This window comes from Xenopus laevis, chromosome 9_10L (genome assembly GCF_017654675.1).
Source record: "Xenopus laevis strain J_2021 chromosome 9_10L, Xenopus_laevis_v10.1, whole genome shotgun sequence".
NCBI lineage: Eukaryota > Metazoa > Chordata > Amphibia > Anura > Pipidae > Xenopus > Xenopus laevis.
The window spans coordinates 132,740,685-132,757,418 of NC_054387.1; the positions used below are offsets into that span (position 1 = coordinate 132,740,685).

At 43.4% G+C, this 16,734-nt stretch overlaps 1 protein-coding gene across 8 annotated transcripts in view; it reads left to right on the forward strand.

Moving 5' to 3' along the window:
- Positions 1–16,734, forward strand: part of setd1a.L (SET domain containing 1A L homeolog) — a 32,904-nt gene that overhangs the window by 10,138 nt on the left and 6,032 nt on the right. For 7 of the 8 annotated variants that reach the window (XM_041577431.1, XM_041577429.1, XM_018240253.2 and 4 more), the window contains exons 8-18: positions 190–264; positions 2,375–3,187; positions 3,871–4,038; positions 5,165–5,249; positions 5,397–5,539; positions 10,389–10,443; positions 10,916–11,188; positions 12,370–13,644; positions 14,002–14,171; positions 14,438–14,548; positions 14,725–14,844. In XM_041577431.1, the coding sequence (XP_041433365.1) occupies positions 190–264; positions 2,375–3,187; positions 3,871–4,038; positions 5,165–5,249; positions 5,397–5,539; positions 10,389–10,443; positions 10,916–11,188; positions 12,370–13,644; positions 14,002–14,171; positions 14,438–14,548; positions 14,725–14,844 (3,288 nt within the window). The remainder of the gene's footprint in view (positions 1–189; positions 265–2,374; positions 3,188–3,870; positions 4,039–5,164; positions 5,250–5,396; positions 5,540–10,388; positions 10,444–10,915; positions 11,189–12,369; positions 13,645–14,001; positions 14,172–14,437; positions 14,549–14,724; positions 14,845–16,734) is intronic. The other variant, XM_041577430.1, reaches the window with a different exon arrangement.

The window sequence follows — 16,734 nt, forward strand, 5'->3', positions numbered from 1 at the left end:
TGCAAATTAGAAGTTGACGTTTGTGAGTGTGGGCCTTCAGTATTTGGTGCATTCCTGGTACGTTGTTTGGCAAGAAGGCATTCCATGCAGTGTTTACCCGTGTTTTTTTTTTCTGTTGTACCTTTTAAATCGTGGATCATTTGTGATGGGTACAGTGTACTTAGCCAGCCGACATAATTGTTTTTACAGGGTATGCTGATGCAGGAGCCTCCCTTCCTAAGAGACCCCAGCAGTTGGTCACGTAACTCCTTCCCTCTACAGCTGGTCAGTTCCACCAATGAATACAATTCTAATACAATTCTAATACAATTCTAATACAATTCTAATACAATTCTAATGCAATGCTAATGCAATTCTAATGCACTTTTAATGCACTTTTAATGCACTTTTAATGCACTTTTAATGCACTTTTAATGCACTTTTAATGCACTTTTAATGCACTTTTAATGCACTTTTAATGCACTTCTAATGCACTTCTAATGCAATCCTACTGCACTTCTGATGCAATCCTAATGCACTTCTGATGCAATTCTAATGCACCTCTACTGCACTTCTGATGCAATTCTAATGTACTTCTACTGCACCTCTACTGCACTTCTACTGCACTTTTAATGCAATCCTAATGCACTTTTAATGCAATCCTAATGCACTTTTAATGCAATCCTAATGCACTTTTAATGTAATCCTAATGCACTTTTAATGCAATCCTAATGCACTTCTGATGCACTTCTAATACGATCCAAATGTACTTCTAATGCATTTCTAATGAACTTGTAATGCACCACTACTGCACTTCTGTTGCAATTCTAAAGCACTTTTAATGCAGTCCGGATGCACTTTTAATGCAGTCCGGATGCACTTTTAATGCAGTCCGGATGCACTTTTAATGCAGTCCGGATGCACTTTTAATGCAGTCCGGATGCACTTTTAATTCAGTCCGGATGCACCTTTAATGCAGTCCGGATGCACCTTTAATGCAGTCCGGATGCACCTTTAATGCAGTCCGGATGCACCTTTAATGCAGTCCGGATGCACTTTTAATGCAGTCCGGATGCACTTTTAATGCAGTCCGGATGCACTTTTAATGCAGTCCGGATGCACTTTTAATGCAGTCCGGATGCACTTTTAATGCAGTCCGGATGCACTTTTAATGCAGTCCGGATGCACTTTTAATGCAGTCCGGATGCACTTTTAATGCAGTCCGGATGCACTTTTAATGCAGTCCGGATGCACTTTTAATGCAGTCCGGATGCACTTTTAATGCGCTTCTGATGCAATTTTAAAGCGCTTCTGATGCAATTTTAAAGCGCTTCTGATGCACCTCTACTGTATGTCTAATGCAATTCTAATGCACTTCCAATGCACTTTTAATGCAATCCTAATGCACTTTAATGCAATTCTGATGCACTTCAAATGCATTTTTAATGCACTTTTGATTCATTTTTAATGCACTTCTGATGCATTTTTAATGCACTTCTGATGCATTTTTAATGCACTTCTGATGCATTTTTAATGCACTTCTAATGCACCTCTACTGTACGCCTAATGCAATGCTAATGCACTTTTAATGCAATCCTGATGCACTTTTAATGCAACCCTGATGCACTTTTAATGCAATTTTAATGCACCTCTACTGTACTTCTAATGCACTTTTTAAGAAATTCTAATGCACTTCCAATGCACTTTTAATGCAATCCTGATGTACTTTTAATGCAACTCTAATGCACCTCTGATGCAATTTTAATGCACCTCTACTGTACTTTATACTGTACTAATGCACTTTTTAAGAAATTCTAATGCACTTCCAATGCAATTATAATGCAATTCTAATGTCATTTTAATACAATTCTAATGTCATTTTAATACAATTCTAATGTCATTTTAATACAATTCTAATGTCATTTTAATACAATTCTAATGCACTTTTAATGCAATCCTAATGCGCTTCTGATTCAATTCTAATGCACCTCTACGGCACTTCTGATGCAATCTAATGCACTTCTAATGCACCTCTACTGTACTTCTAATGCAATTCTAATGCAATGCTAATGCACATCTACCACAATTCTAATACACCTCTAATGCACTTCTGATGCACTTTTAATGCAATTCTAATGCACTTTTACTGCACTTCTAATGCACCGCTAATATACTTCTGATGCACTTTTAATGCAGTTCTAATGCACCTCTAATGCAATTCTTATCCATTTCAAGCACAATGTTTTCCATGTGTCGGTGGGGTATTTAAGGGAGATGGGAGGCAGCTGAAGTGATCGGAAGGAGATGTCTTGTACCTCTGTCTGGGGTTTGGTGCTTTGCTTGAGCTGCTCTCTTAATGTTGAGGTCTTTCTATCTTTCTTCCCCCCCCCCACAGCTGTCGTCTGGAGAAGATATGGAGATTTCGGATGAAGAGATTAATATGGAGATGCCCGGAGCAGCAGTACCGCCTTTTCCGCTTCTGCCACATTTGCATGGAGCCGCAGGCACCTTTCAGACTCCGCCCATTCCGTCCCCTTTGCTCCCCCTGCCCCACCATCACGCTCAGCCCCCTTCTCCCTTCCCTCTCCTGCCCAACACTGCTGCCCGGGGAAGACTGGGAGACCTCGCCGCTGGCTCATCCACACCTTCTGCACTTGATCCCTCACCCTCCTCTTCATCTGCCCCCCATATATATGACTTTGTGAACTCAATGGAGTTAGTTAACCGCCTGGGTAACCAATGGGGCGGCACCTCTATGTCCTTTCAGATGCAGACACAGATGCTCAGCCGACTGCAGCAGAACATGCAGGGTAAAAACTTGCCCTTTGAGGACCCTTACCCCCCACCTCTCCTCCCACACCCTATTCCTCCTCGCCTCCACCAGCCCCATCCTCTGCCACCCCTAATGTCCGAGCAAGTTTTTTCCCCGGCCTTCCCCCCTTACCCTGCCCAACAACCTCAGCCTCTATTGCCTCCTCGGGAGTTCACTGCCAGAACAGCACAGGGGCCCAGCCAAGAGATGAGGGGTCCAGGCTGGGCCCCAGGGGGAGGAGTGGACCCCCATGCTTCAACAATTGAAAGTGTATTAGCAGCATTGATCCAGGAGATGAAGAACACAATGCAGAGAGACCTTAACAGGAAGATGGTGGAAAATGTGGCTTTCAGAGCATTTGATGATTGGTGGGAGCGTAAGGAAGAAAAGGCCAAGGTGAGTACCTAGAAGAGCATGGGATAGTTTTCAATGAAAGCCTTAAAGGGATACTGTCATGGGAATTTTTTTTTCACAAAGCATCAGTTAATAGTGCTGCTCCAGAAGAATTCTGCACTGAAATTTCTCAAAACAGCAAACAGATGTTTTTCTATTTCATTTCAAATCTGACATGGGGCTAGACATATTGTCAGTTTTCCAGCTGCCCCAGTCATGTGACTTGTGTTCTGATAAACTTCAGTCACTCTTTACTGCTGTACTGCAAGTTGGAGTGATATTACCCACTCCCTTTCCCCCCAGCAGCCTAACAGAACAATGGTAGATTTAAGAAAAACACTCAATAGTAAAATCCAGGTCCCACTGAGACACATTCAGTTACATTGAGTAGGAAAAACAACATCCTGCCAGAAAGCAGTTCCATCCTAAAGTGTTGGATCTTTCTGGAAGCACATGACCAGGCAAAATTGCCTGAGATGCACCTACACACCAAAATTACAACTAAAAAATTCACTTGTTGGTTCAGGAATGAAATTTTATATTGTAGAGTGAATTATTTGCAGTGTAAACAGTGTCATTTAGAAATTAAAACTACATGATAACAACCAAGACAGAATCCCTTTAAGGGAATGGCCATGTGTTTTCTTTGAGATAAGGGGCGGTAAATGACATTCTTTGTTTCTTAGCCTTTTCAAAATGTGGCCAAGCCACCTCCACGGGAAGAGGAGAAGGAGAAGCCGAGGCCCAAGGAGCCGGGCCTGCTCTCATTGGTGGACTGGGCCAAGAGCGGAGGTTCAGAAGGCTTTGGTTTTGGTACTGGGCTCAGAGAGGCTCTCAGGCTGCCATCATTTAAGGTAAGAAAGCTAGTTCTGCAGGATTAGACTTGATCTATGAATTAGAGGGGCACAGGCAGTTGTGTCTTGGGTTTCCGTGTGTGTGATGGGGATGGCAGGTGACACAGTATTTGTCATGGACCATCCTACTGTCATAGAGCACAAGAAAGGAGCACCAGAGGAGCCAATTATTCATGCGTTACAAAATAGAAATTTATTAAAGAATCGTTAAAAATGGGAAAGGCATGCCCAGAACATATTGTAGGCTGCCCACTTTCCGTGGCTACCGGACACTTCCTCATAAACTATTAAAGTGGGCAGCCTACAATATGTTCTGGGCATGCCTTTACCATTTTTAATGATTCTTTATTAGATTACTACTTTTAATGGACGAATAATTGGCTCCTTTGGTACTCCATTTTTTTTCTTGTGCTCTATATGGAACCTGGCTGAACTCTAACTGGTAAGTGCTCCCATGTTTATTCATTGCATCCTTCTATCATAGGATATTATTTAAAGGGAAACTATTGCAAAAATGATAATTTAATATAAGCTTCTTCATACTGAAACTTTCTAAATACAATCCATTAAATAATCTGTACCGTTTCTGAAATAATCAAGTTTATCTTCACTATTCGTCTCTCAGCATCTGTTTCTCTTCATTCTCTCTTCATGCAGCAGTTGGGTATCAGATATTCATTGACAGTTAGATCCAATATATCTTATAGGGGGGCTCCTTTGTATTAGAGCTCACTCTATTAAAATCACCAGACATCATGTCTCTCTACTGCAGGATTTGTGCAAAAGGCAGTTATTTTGTTTGTACTGGAATTTGAGTGAACTCTTAATTACATCTGCTAGGAAAGGAAGCCACCCCATAAGTTCTATTGGATCATTCCTCTGACACCCAACTGCTGCATGAAGAGAGAATAAAGAGAAACAGATGCTGAGAGAGGAATAGTGATTTATTTCAGAAACAATACAGAATATTTAATTGATCGCATTTAGAAAGTATCTTACTTCAGTATGAGGAAGCTTATATTTAATTGTCATTTTTGTGATCATTCCCATTTAATAGTTAGCTTGGGAGTGCAGGTTCAGTTATAAATTGGCATGTATAAATCTCACTGTTTTCACCTTATTACAGGTGAAAAGGAAACAGCCATCAGAAGATGAGGACATTGAGCAGAAGAGGCCTCGACCGTCCACTCCAGCTGAGGAAGAACAGGATGGTGAGTGAGCAGATCCAATAACCCCTATTTATTGTGTGAGAAGTACCTGACCCCTGTCATTGCCAGAACCTTGAGAGACGTGACATTGGTATCAGCAGAAACATTTAATGACCTCTAATTGTTCCTATATTGTGTCTGGCCCTGCAGAAAGAGACAAGGAGACCGAGACTGACTCTAGGCAAGGGGGCAAAATCACACAGAAGGAAGACAAGCGAGTGCACAAGCGCCGGCGTCCATTCCACTTGGACAGTGAAGGAGAGGAGGCCTCCGAGGAGTCTGCGTCAGAAAAGGTGACACTGCATGGGTGCTAAGCTCTGCACCCTGGAACCTAAATATATGTTCAGCTTTAAAGCCTATGTGGTAGAAATAAGCTCTGTTGTGTTAGACCACAGAAATCACTGACCTACATTATTGGAAAACATGATCCTGAGCACTTGTTTACTATTTAATAAGAATTTGTCCAAGTGCTTGTGTTTGTCTGAATCAACATTCCACCACTAGCCATATACTCCTCATCTGTATATTTACCAACATTCCCTGTAACTAATGATAGGGAGGGATCAAGGAAAATAAAAGTAACCCATAGCAACCAATCACTGCTTGGCTTTTATGCAAGCAGCTGCAGGTAGAACAATGAATGCAACAATTTGATTGGTTGCCATGGGTAACTGACCACAGGCAGTGTCGATAATTGAAACTGGGGTAATGTGCAGGACTGAGAATGGAGAGATGTTCTACACTGCACATGTAGCTGCTCGAGGAGCCCAGGGTATAAGGTTAGATGTTATCATCACTGGGAGGAACCTAACAAATTAGCATCTCCATTCCGTAAAATAAACGTCAATGGGCAGATTTATCAAAGGTTGAATTTTTATTTTTTTTTGAATTTGAATATACTGACAACTCGATCTATTTAAGAAAAAAATTAGAACGTCTAATATTCGATTGAATAGTCCCCGACCCGAAAATTCGAATCGAGTTCAATTCGAGTTCTCCCTCCGAAAAAAAACTTGAATGTCAGGAAGGCGATTAATATGTTCAAATGGTTCAACTGACCTCTGCCATTGACTTGTAAATAAACTCGTCAGAATATTCGAATTAGAACTGTTTCCATAGTCGAGGTGTGATAAATCTCACATTCGAATTGGGGGATTAAAATTGGAATGTGTGAATTTTGACAAAAAAAAAATAAAATTCGGATTTACTATTCGACCCTTAATAAATCTGCCCCCAAGTGTATCCAACCTTCAGGACCAACAGGGAGACTTTCTCAGTGATCTGAGCTTGTTTTAAAATCCATAGTGTAACAGGATCTATGCTGAGTGCTTGAAATAAATGGAGGGATACTGTGACATCAGAATAGGGGCAGACTGAGGTGGCAGTTTGTTAATGATTCTCTATGTTGCTGGCCTACCAGACAAAGTACTGAATTTCTGCTGCAGGTGTTGAGTCCGAAAATGATCCAAAGGACTGAATAAGCTTGTTTAGTGCTGCAAGGGAGCACCCCCGCCCATCCCCAACATAGACCAAAGTGTCATCCAGATTCAAGTGCATGTTCTTATCAGCCCCCAGATCAGTGTACTCAGTTCAGGCAAAGGGAAAGGCTTAAATTGCTTTGCATATAAAGCATTTGTTATTTACCAGGAGATGCAAATAGATATTCTCTATATATGGGCAATTCCACAGAGATACCAAAAAAGTGATTAAAAACATGAAAATCAAGTGTATTGAGATGTAATATTAATGTCAGCCACCAGAGGGCAGTGTAGCATGAAATAAAAGTTCTGTATGATCTACACCGGGGACGTCCAACAGGGCCTTGTGTGGCCCCTGACATGAAAGCCTGCCTGCTGTGTCTGCTTACCATGTTTACCTGTACTGTCCACACCTGAGACCCAGACTGAAATTGCCCATATTGTTTGCATGTTCACATCTTATTCAAAATACTAATGGAGCATCAGCACTGTGTCACTGTATGTAGTATATCTTAGAGTGGTCCTGATGGGTTTCCCTGTCTCCTGTTCTGCCTGTCCTTTGCTCCCTGTGTGCCATATTCTGCCTTCTCTATACTCCCTGTGTGTGCGCCATACTCTGCCTTCTATATACTCCTTGTGTGTGCCATAAATCTCTGAAAACGCACTTCTTTCGAGAAGCCTACCCTCACTCTGCTTAACTACCAAACACAACACCACATACAACACCACATTTCTCACCCACTTACTTCGATCTTGCCCACTCCCACACCTTGTGTATTACTCCCTTCCCCTTAGAGTGTATGCCTATGCATAGGGCCTTCCTCACCTCTTTGTACCTGTATTGATTGTGATGTTTGTTACTCCATATATTCTATGTATGTAATTCATGTGATGTAGTTGTATAATCACAGTTACTTTACAGTGCTACGCAATATGTTGCCGCTATATAAATACATGTTAATAATAATAATAATAATAATACTCTGCCTTCTCTATACTCCCTGTGTGTGCCATACTCTGCCTTCTCTATACTCCTTGTGTGTTCCATACTCTACCTTCTCTATGCTCCCTGTGTGTGCCATACTCTGCCTTCTCTATACTCCTTGTGTGTTCCATACTCTACCTTCTCTTTGCTCCCTGTGTGCCATATTCTGCCTTCTCTATACTCCCTGTGTGTGCCATACTCTGCCTTCTCTATACTCCCTGTGTGTGCCATACTCTGCCTTCTCTATACTCCCTGTGTGTGCCATACTCTGCCTTCTCTATACTCCTTGTGTGTTCCATACTCTGCCTGCCCTATGCTCCCTGTGTGTGCCATACTCTGCCTGCCCTATGCTCCCTGTGTGTGCCATACTCTGCCTGCCCTATGCTCCCTGTGTGTGCCATACTCTGCCTGCCCTATGCTCCCTGTGTGTGCCATACTCTGCCTGCCCTATGCTCCCTGTGTGTGCCATACTCTGCCTGCCCTATGCTCCCTGTGTGTGCCATACTCTGCCTCTCTATGCTCCCTGTGTGTGCCATACTCTGCCTTCTCTATGCTCCCTGTGTGTGCCATACTCTGCCTTCTCTATGCTCCCTGTGTGTGCCATACTCTGCCTTCTCTATGCTCCCTGTGTGTGCCATACTCTGCCTTCTCTATGCTCCCTGTGTGTGCCATACTCTGCCTTCTCTATGCTCCCTGTGTGTGCCATACTCTGCCTTCTCTATGCTCCCTGTGTGTGCCATACTCTGCCTTCTCTATGCTCCCTGTGTGTGCCATACTCTGCCTTCTCTATGCTCCCTGTGTGTGCCATACTCTGCCTTCTCTATGCTCCCTGTGTGTGCCATACTCTGCCTTCTCTATGCTCCCTGTGTGTGCCATACTCTGCCTTCTCTATGCTCCCTGTGTGTGCCATACTCTGCCTTCTCTATGCTCCCTGTGTGTGCCATACTCTGCCTTCTCTATGCTCCCTGTGTGTGCCATACTCTGCCTTCTCTATGCTCCCTGTGTGTGCCATACTCTGCCTTCTCTATGCTCCCTGTGTGTGCCATACTCTGCCTTCTCTATGCTCCCTGTGTGTGCCATACTCTGCCTTCTCTATGCTCCCTGTGTGTGCCATACTCTGCCTTCTCTATGCTCCCTGTGTGTGCCATACTCTGCCTTCTCTATGCTCCCTGTGTGTGTGCCATACTCTGCCTTCTCTATGCTCCCTGTGTGTGTGCATACTCTGCCTTCTCTATGCTCCCTGTGTGTGTGCCATACTCTGCCTTCTCTATGCTCCCTGTGTGTGTGCCATACTCTGCCTTCTCTATGCTCCCTGTGTGTGTGCCATACTCTGCCTTCTCTATGCTCCCTGTGTGTGTGCCATACTCTGCCTTCTCTATGCTCCCTGTGTGTGTGCCATACTCTGCCTTCTCTATGCTCCCTGTGTGTGCCATACTCTGCCTTCTCTATGCTCCCTGTGTGTGCCATACTCTGCCTTCTCTATGCTCCCTGTGTGTGCCATACTCTGCCTTCTCTATGCTCCGTGTGTGAGACATACTCTGCCTTCTCTATGCTCCCTGTGTGTGCCATACTCTGCCTTCTCTTTGCTCCCTGTGTGTGCCATACTCTACCTTCTCTATACTCCCTGTGTGTGTGCCATACTCTGCCTTCTCTATGCTCCCTGTGTGTGTCATACTCTGCCTTCTCTATGCTCCCTGTGTGTGCCATACTCTGCCTTTCTTTGCTCCCTGTGTGTGCCATACTCTGCCTTCTCTTTGCTCCCTGTGTGTGCCATACTCTGCCTTCTCTATGCTCCCTGTGTGTGCCATAACATAAGCCTGGTATGAAAACCGCACCAGCCCAGGGTTTTTCTAGCGAGCACCACGGAGAAATCCTCTTCCTGCTTCATTGGTTTTCAAATTTCCCTGGGCAGGCACATGCGCAGTAGAGCCAAATAGCGTCTTTTTCATTAAAGTCCGGCTTTTCACTCTACTGGACATGCGCAACTGCAAGGATACCCGAAGAAACAGGAAGAGGATCTCTCCTTGGTGCTCAAAGAACCCTGGGCCATGTTGTTTTCTGCTGAAAGGAGTGCCAGCCCGAGGTGTCAGGTAAGTAAAAGTAGTCGTCTCAAGTGTAAAATACTATTCACTTCTCCTTTAAGGGTATGTCTTAATATGACTTAACCTTTTTTCACATATGAGTGATATTCCTACAATCAGCACCAACCATTTGGTTTTTTAGTGTGACATGAGATAACATGGGTGTGCTTTAAAGTGGGTGTGGCTTAAAAACAGGGAGTGGCCAACACTGGCTTCCATTATCTGCCCTCCACCATGTAGATCAGAAAAATTCCATCTATTGTAGCACAGAAGTTGGACAGTACTGCTCTATACAATCTTTTCACAGATTTCCATACGTGTGTGTGTGTGTGTATAATGAACGCGTGTTTGCAGCCAGGCGTCACGTACAGGTGCTCCAGCATGGGAGAAATGAGTAACTGCCAACTGGAGGCACTGACTGCACCAGACTCCTTTCAACTCTAGTCTCCCTGATGCCCAATGGCTTGGCCTGAATGCAATTATTGGGGCCCTTGGAGAGAACAGCAGCCGTCTCCTGCCTCACATGTGCCCCAAGCCATTGAGCACCGCTAATTGGACCTTGCCTAGCTAAAAATGCTCTTGTTTTGCTCTTGTCTAGGATGACGACGATGATGATGATGATGAACTGAGTGATAAAGGAGAGGATTCAGAAGGTGAGAATGGGAAGGAGGACAGAAATATGGTTAATGTGGCTGATTGGGTATGGGGGAGTGAAGAGAAGTAGTGTGTTGTACTTTGACATATATCCAGGCCTGCCTGATCAAGTGGTTTACCTTTAAGTTAACTTTTAATATGCTATTGAATGCCCAGTTCTAAGCAACTTTTCAATTGGTCTTCATCATTTTTTTATATATATATATATTTTTCAAATTCGGAATGAATCATCCCAGGACCAGCACTTCCCTTTGTGAAATCATCAACTTTTATTTAGATACACATATTAGTGTCCCATCGTTTCGGTCCTTGTTAGGACCTTTAGATCAAAGATCCTATTTGGTCCTAACAAGGACCAAAACGTTGGGACACTAATATGTGAAGTATGTGTTTGAGAATTGACTGTGCACCCCGAAGATCATATTTCTGTCTCTCATTCAAATCAATGCATGGTTGCTTCTCTTTCTCCAGAAGAGATTTCTCCTCTCACCAAGCTCTCCTCCAAGATCATCGACGACAGCGACAGCTCCAGCGAATCAGACAGCTGCAGCAGCAGCTCATCTTCATCTTCCTCGTCTTCATCATCCTCCTCGGCGTCCTCCCCAGCCTCCTCTGATGATGAGGAGGAGGAGGAACAAGAGGAGACCCCAAATATTCTGGGTGTTTCTGAACCTGCCAGGCCCCCTAGCCCTGCCTCTCCTCCTCCAAAACTGGAACCCATCGCTGTTAAAAAAGAGACGTTGGGTAAGTGGTTTTTGGCCCTCCCCTTGTTTTGGGCGTGTTGTATACAGTGGAACCCCCATTTTACATTTTTCAGGGGATCAGGAAAAAATTATGCTAAATCTGGGAAAATGTAAAATCAGGGAAATGTAAAGTAACTTTTTCTTCAAGTACTGAGAGGATATAAGCACAGGAGTCCGTTTTACTTTGAGATACAATATTTACTGTGTTAATAACAAGGGTTAAAAATTGCAGTGTTAATGTTACACTATGGGGGGCATGTGCAAGACTTAAAGCAATAAGTGATTGGTTCAGGACTGTATAAGGGTCTAATTGGAACTGACCATTTACAGGCAGAACCATGGCAAAATATACATCTGGTTAGTATGTTAAACCTCTTTATTTCACAAATAATAACATTCATAGAGGAAAAAAGGCAGTTTTTGGGAACATCGGGACAACATTTTGATGTAAAATCCGGGAATGAATTAAAGATTTGATACCTTAGTTGTCTACTTTAATAACCAAAAGGTCAAGGCAGGGATATAACTTAAATAGATATAATAGTCGGTAAGAAGGTAAAGAAGTACCTCGTTTGACCTTTAATAATAGAATTTCCAAATTATAATCAGAGATAATGATCTCTAGTTGAGGAATCAACAATCTCCACTTATCACCAACTAAACCCTCAATCAAATGTGTAAAGTGCAAGTGCTTAGGGTCCAACAACCCAGTAAAGACGGTACTACTCATATTAATTGCTTAGAATAAATTATTTCTAACCATAAAAACACAATTAATTAAAACCCAATCAATCGTATTTCATAAATTAATAAAGTGATATAATTTCTAAAGTGCTGTGCATGGTTTATAAATTAATTGTGGAGATTGTTGATTCCTCAACTAGAGGTCATTATAGACTGATTATAATTTGGACATTTTATTATTAACGGTCAAACGGGGTACTTCTTACTGAGTATTGTAAAGTGCGGGAAAACATTACTTAAAATCAGGGAAATGCAGCTATTGAAATGCATTTTAAATTGGTGGGACCACAAATAAAAAATGTAAAATGCAGGAAAACTTTGAATCAGGGTACTTAAAATTGAGGTTTCTCTGTATTAGTCTTCAGACTCATCTCATGTCAGTGCAGCATCTCTGACCACATTTTCTCAATGTTTTTCTTTTTCCTGGCTGACGTACAGATATACCACCAGCTCCAGAGGTTAAAGAGGAACAATCCACAGAAATTCCAGAGCCTCCACCACCTCCTTCTCCTGACCCTCTGTCGAAACCCTGTGCTCCTCCATCACCTCCACTACAGCTCCTCCCTCCCCCCAAGAAAAGGCGTAAAACCGTGTCATTCCAGCTCCTTCCAGAAGAAGAGGCGTCAGAAAGCAAACCCCAAAACCACCATGTTCCAGAAAATGCTTCTCCTGAACGGCCCGTTAGCCCCCTGCCAGAGCCCAAGCTCATGTTGCCTTTACCCACTGAGAAGACCCCTCTTCCATCTCCTGAGGCTCCTTCTGCACAACCTTCAGAGCTTCATACCAGCCCTAAACCTGAGCCTGAGGAGCTTCCACCTCCAGCCAAAGAACCGTCCCCTAAGAAACAGCTCCCAGAGCAGCTCACTGTACTCAACCTTCCTTGGGACCATGCATCATTGGTGAAGTCCTACCCACCTCAAGTGCATAGAGAAGACGGCATGGAGGAAGAAGCAGAAGAAGACTTTGAAAAGGAACCTGAAGTAGAAGAGGTCAAACCAGTTCCTCTGATTGAAGCACCAACGCAGCCGGAACCAAAATCTCCTCTTTTATCAGAATCCTGTGAGTTAGAAAGGACAGAATCCATAGAAGATCTACTCTTTGCTCCAGTACGACAGATACTCCTAGAGCACAGCTATGCATGTATACCCGCTGCACTCAAACAGCCTCCTAGGAAACGGCGACTTTCCCTGGAGTCGGAGAAATCCAATGAACTTGTACATGTAGATCTTGGGCAAGCAGTGCTGGAGGCCCCGGAGGAGGTTGTTTGCATAGGAGGAGGTCTGATACCAGGGGGAGATGGGGAGGCAGGGCTGCTCGATGTTGGGCATTTGGAAATTACATCACCAAGGAAAATGGAAGAGGCTCTGGTGAAACTGGTTCATGATGAGCCAAAGATCAAAAGCAAAAGGACGCTGGCTAAAGAGGCGGAGCCAGGGGAGGTAACCTCTGAGGAAGAGGAGGAAGAGGAAGAAGGAACATGGGTAAGCTCTCGCCAGTTGAGGTCCCAGAAGAACCGGAAAACTGTCCAACGACGGTTGCCTCCTCTGTATGAGATTCGCAGTGAGTTTGAGCAGATGACTATCCTGTATGATATCTGGAACATGGGACTTGACTATGAAGATATGGCCTTCCTCCGTGACACCTACGAGAGACTCCTGCAGGAGGACCACAGCACGGACTGGCTCAATGACACCCACTGGGTGCATCACCCAAATATCCTTATCACTCTTACAGGCTGTTAGGGCACATTAGTGGGCAGGAGAGGCTGACAAAATAGCAATAAAGTGCAAAAAAGAATTAGAAATGCCTTACCTTGTGTTTTGCAACTTTGTACCAGTCCACACCCCTTTATAAATGTTTCTGTCTGGCTGGAATGTAATAAAAGGAGCCTCAGATATAGCTGCTTTCAGTATGTGGCAGCTGCTGACTGGTTGCTATAGGTTACTAGACCTATTATTACTTTCTATCAGTGTGCATTAGAGAATATGGATTGTGGGTTTATAATCGGTGGGAGTTTGTTTGTCTTTGCACCCATGTCTCCCGCAATTGGTTTCTTTAACTCCGTTCCACTCACCAACATTGCCGACCCCAAGCGGAGGAAGAGCCGTCAGGACGGTCTGCGGGAGCATCAGACGGGCTGCGCCAGGAGTGAGGGGTATTACGCCATTAGCAGGAAGGACAAGGACAAGTACCTGAAAGTACTTCCTGTAGCCGCCGAGGAGCAGGAGGTGGACACACAAGTAAGTCACGTTGGCCTGTTGCGGTGCAGTCGGCAGCATCACTGTTTGTTTTTAAGGAAAAGGAAAGGTTAAAACTAAGTAAGCTTTATCAGAAAGGCCTATATAAATACACCAGTAAACCCTCAAAGTAATGCTGCTCTGAGTCCTCTTTCAAAAGAAACTAGGGATGCACCAAATCCAGAATTCGGTGCATCCCTAGAAGCTATAGTCTGGGTTACCATGGAGACCGAAGGAGGTGGCCTCATGTTGTATTCTCCTCTTGGCAGGGCACTAACCGGGTGCTGTCGGAGCGTCGCTCGGAGCAAAGGCGCCTGCTCAGTGCTATGGGCTCTACTGCTCTGCTGGACAGTGATCTGCTCAAACTCAACCAGCTGAAGGTAAAGTGCAGCCTGTCTGTATTGTGCCACTAGGGGGCGCCCTGTTTTACACCGAAAGACTGATTGCACAGGTGTTGGGCTGTCTGTGGGTGGGATGGGCGGGGAGTTGGGGTGTCGGTGGTCTTCTGTGCCTGAATTCATATTAATCATATGTCCCGTCCTTCACTTTCTGGCAGTTCCGAAAGAAGAAGCTGAGGTTCGGCCGCAGTCACATTCACGAGTGGGGTCTGTTTGCTATGGAACCCATTGCTGCCGATGAAATGGTGATCGAATACGTGGGGCAGAACATTCGACAGGTAATTGTCCCCGGCTCTCTCTGCTTTTATGTCTTATTTTTGTACAGGGGTCACATTCCCTCTCAAAGGACTTAAAGGGGTTGTACACTAACTATGATGTAGAGAGGGATATTCTGAGACAATTTGCAATTGGTTTTCATTTTTTATTATTTGTAGTTTTTTTTGATTATTTAGATTTTTATTCAGCAGTTCTCCCATTTGCAATACAGGTACAGAATCCTTTATACGGAAACCGGTTATCCAGAAAGTTCTGAGATACAGAAAGGCCATCTTCCATAGACTCCATTTTATCCAAATAATCCAAATTTTTAAAAATGATTTCCTTTTTCTCATTAATAATAAAACAGTAGCTTGTACTTGATCCCAACTAAGATATAATTAATCCTTATTGGAAGCAAAACCAGCCTATTGGGATTGTGTAATGTGTATATGATTTTTATAGTAGACTTAAGCTATGAAGATCCAAATTACAGAAAGATCTGTTATCCGGAAAGCCCCAGGTCCCGAGCATTCAAGATAACCGGTCCCATACCTGTATTAGCAGTATGGTTGCTAGGGTCTACATTACCCTAGCAACCACGTGCTGACTTGAATAAGACTGGAATATGAATAGGAGAGGCCTGAATAGAAAGATGAGTAACAATATATTTGTAGCCTTACAGAGCATTTGTTTTTTAGATGGGGTCAGTGACCCCCATTTGATAGCTGGAAAGAGTCAGAAGAAAGCGGTAAATAATGGAAAAAACTAATAAAAAAAAAACTATAACCGATAAATAATTAAGACAAATTGAAAAGCTACTTAGAATTAGCCGTAGTAAAAGTTAACTTAAAGGTGAACCCCCCTTTAAACTCGTAATTAAGGTACATCGCAAGGTGACTTTGACTTTAATTTGCTTACAATGTGCAACAGTTTACATACAGGTTTACATCCCCTTTAAAACATTACGTAATGGCAAGTGGTTTGGCCAATGAAGACCAATTGCAAAGTTGCTTAGACTTGGCCCTTCTATAAGATACTAAAAGTTCACTTAAACTTGAACCACCCCCTTAAAGGAGAACTAAAGCCTAACTAAAGAAGTAGGTAGAAATGTTGTACATGATGTTTTGTGCTTCTGTACCAGCCCAAAGCAACCACAGCCCTTTAGCAGTAAAGATCTGTGTCTCCAAAGATGCCCCAGTAGCTCCCCATCTTCTTTTCTGCTGATTCACTGCACATGCTCTGTGCTGCTGTCACTTACTGAGCTTAGGGAGCCACTCACAATATACAGTACACATAGAATAGAAATGTCACAATATAAGGCTGATTAGTAATTAATACACATAATTACTACATGGCAGCACAGAAACCAGTGCAATTAGCATCAGAATGTAATAATCAGCAAACCTGTAGCATCAGCTTATATTACAGGGGAAGCTCATTTTCTGCTGGATAATTAGTGATGAGCCCTAAGCTTAGCTTCTCAACAGCCAATCAGAGCCCACTGAGCATGTGAGTGTCACAGACACTTTCCAAGATGGTGACCCCCTGTGACAAGTTTGAAGTCCTGGATCATTGCTGCTATTGACAAGCTCAAACTTTAGCCTCGTGCAATAAATAAGTTCATTATATAAAATATGACATTTTTAGGGTTTAGTTCTCCTTTAAAGCTGATATATATGCATGTCTCCTGTTAACTCCTTGCTCTCAGTTACTGATCCCCAGCAGCTCCCCTAAATTCTTTATCATCATCGCTGTGTTCCATGCAGCTCCCATTCCTCCCTCCCACAACTGAGCTTTACAAGTTAGTTACTGATGCAAGAAGCGCCTCCGGGCTCCTCTCTGCTGAATTATCAATAATAGCAGATGTGGTAATATACGGTCAGACGCAGGTCGTTACTGCAAAAATGAAA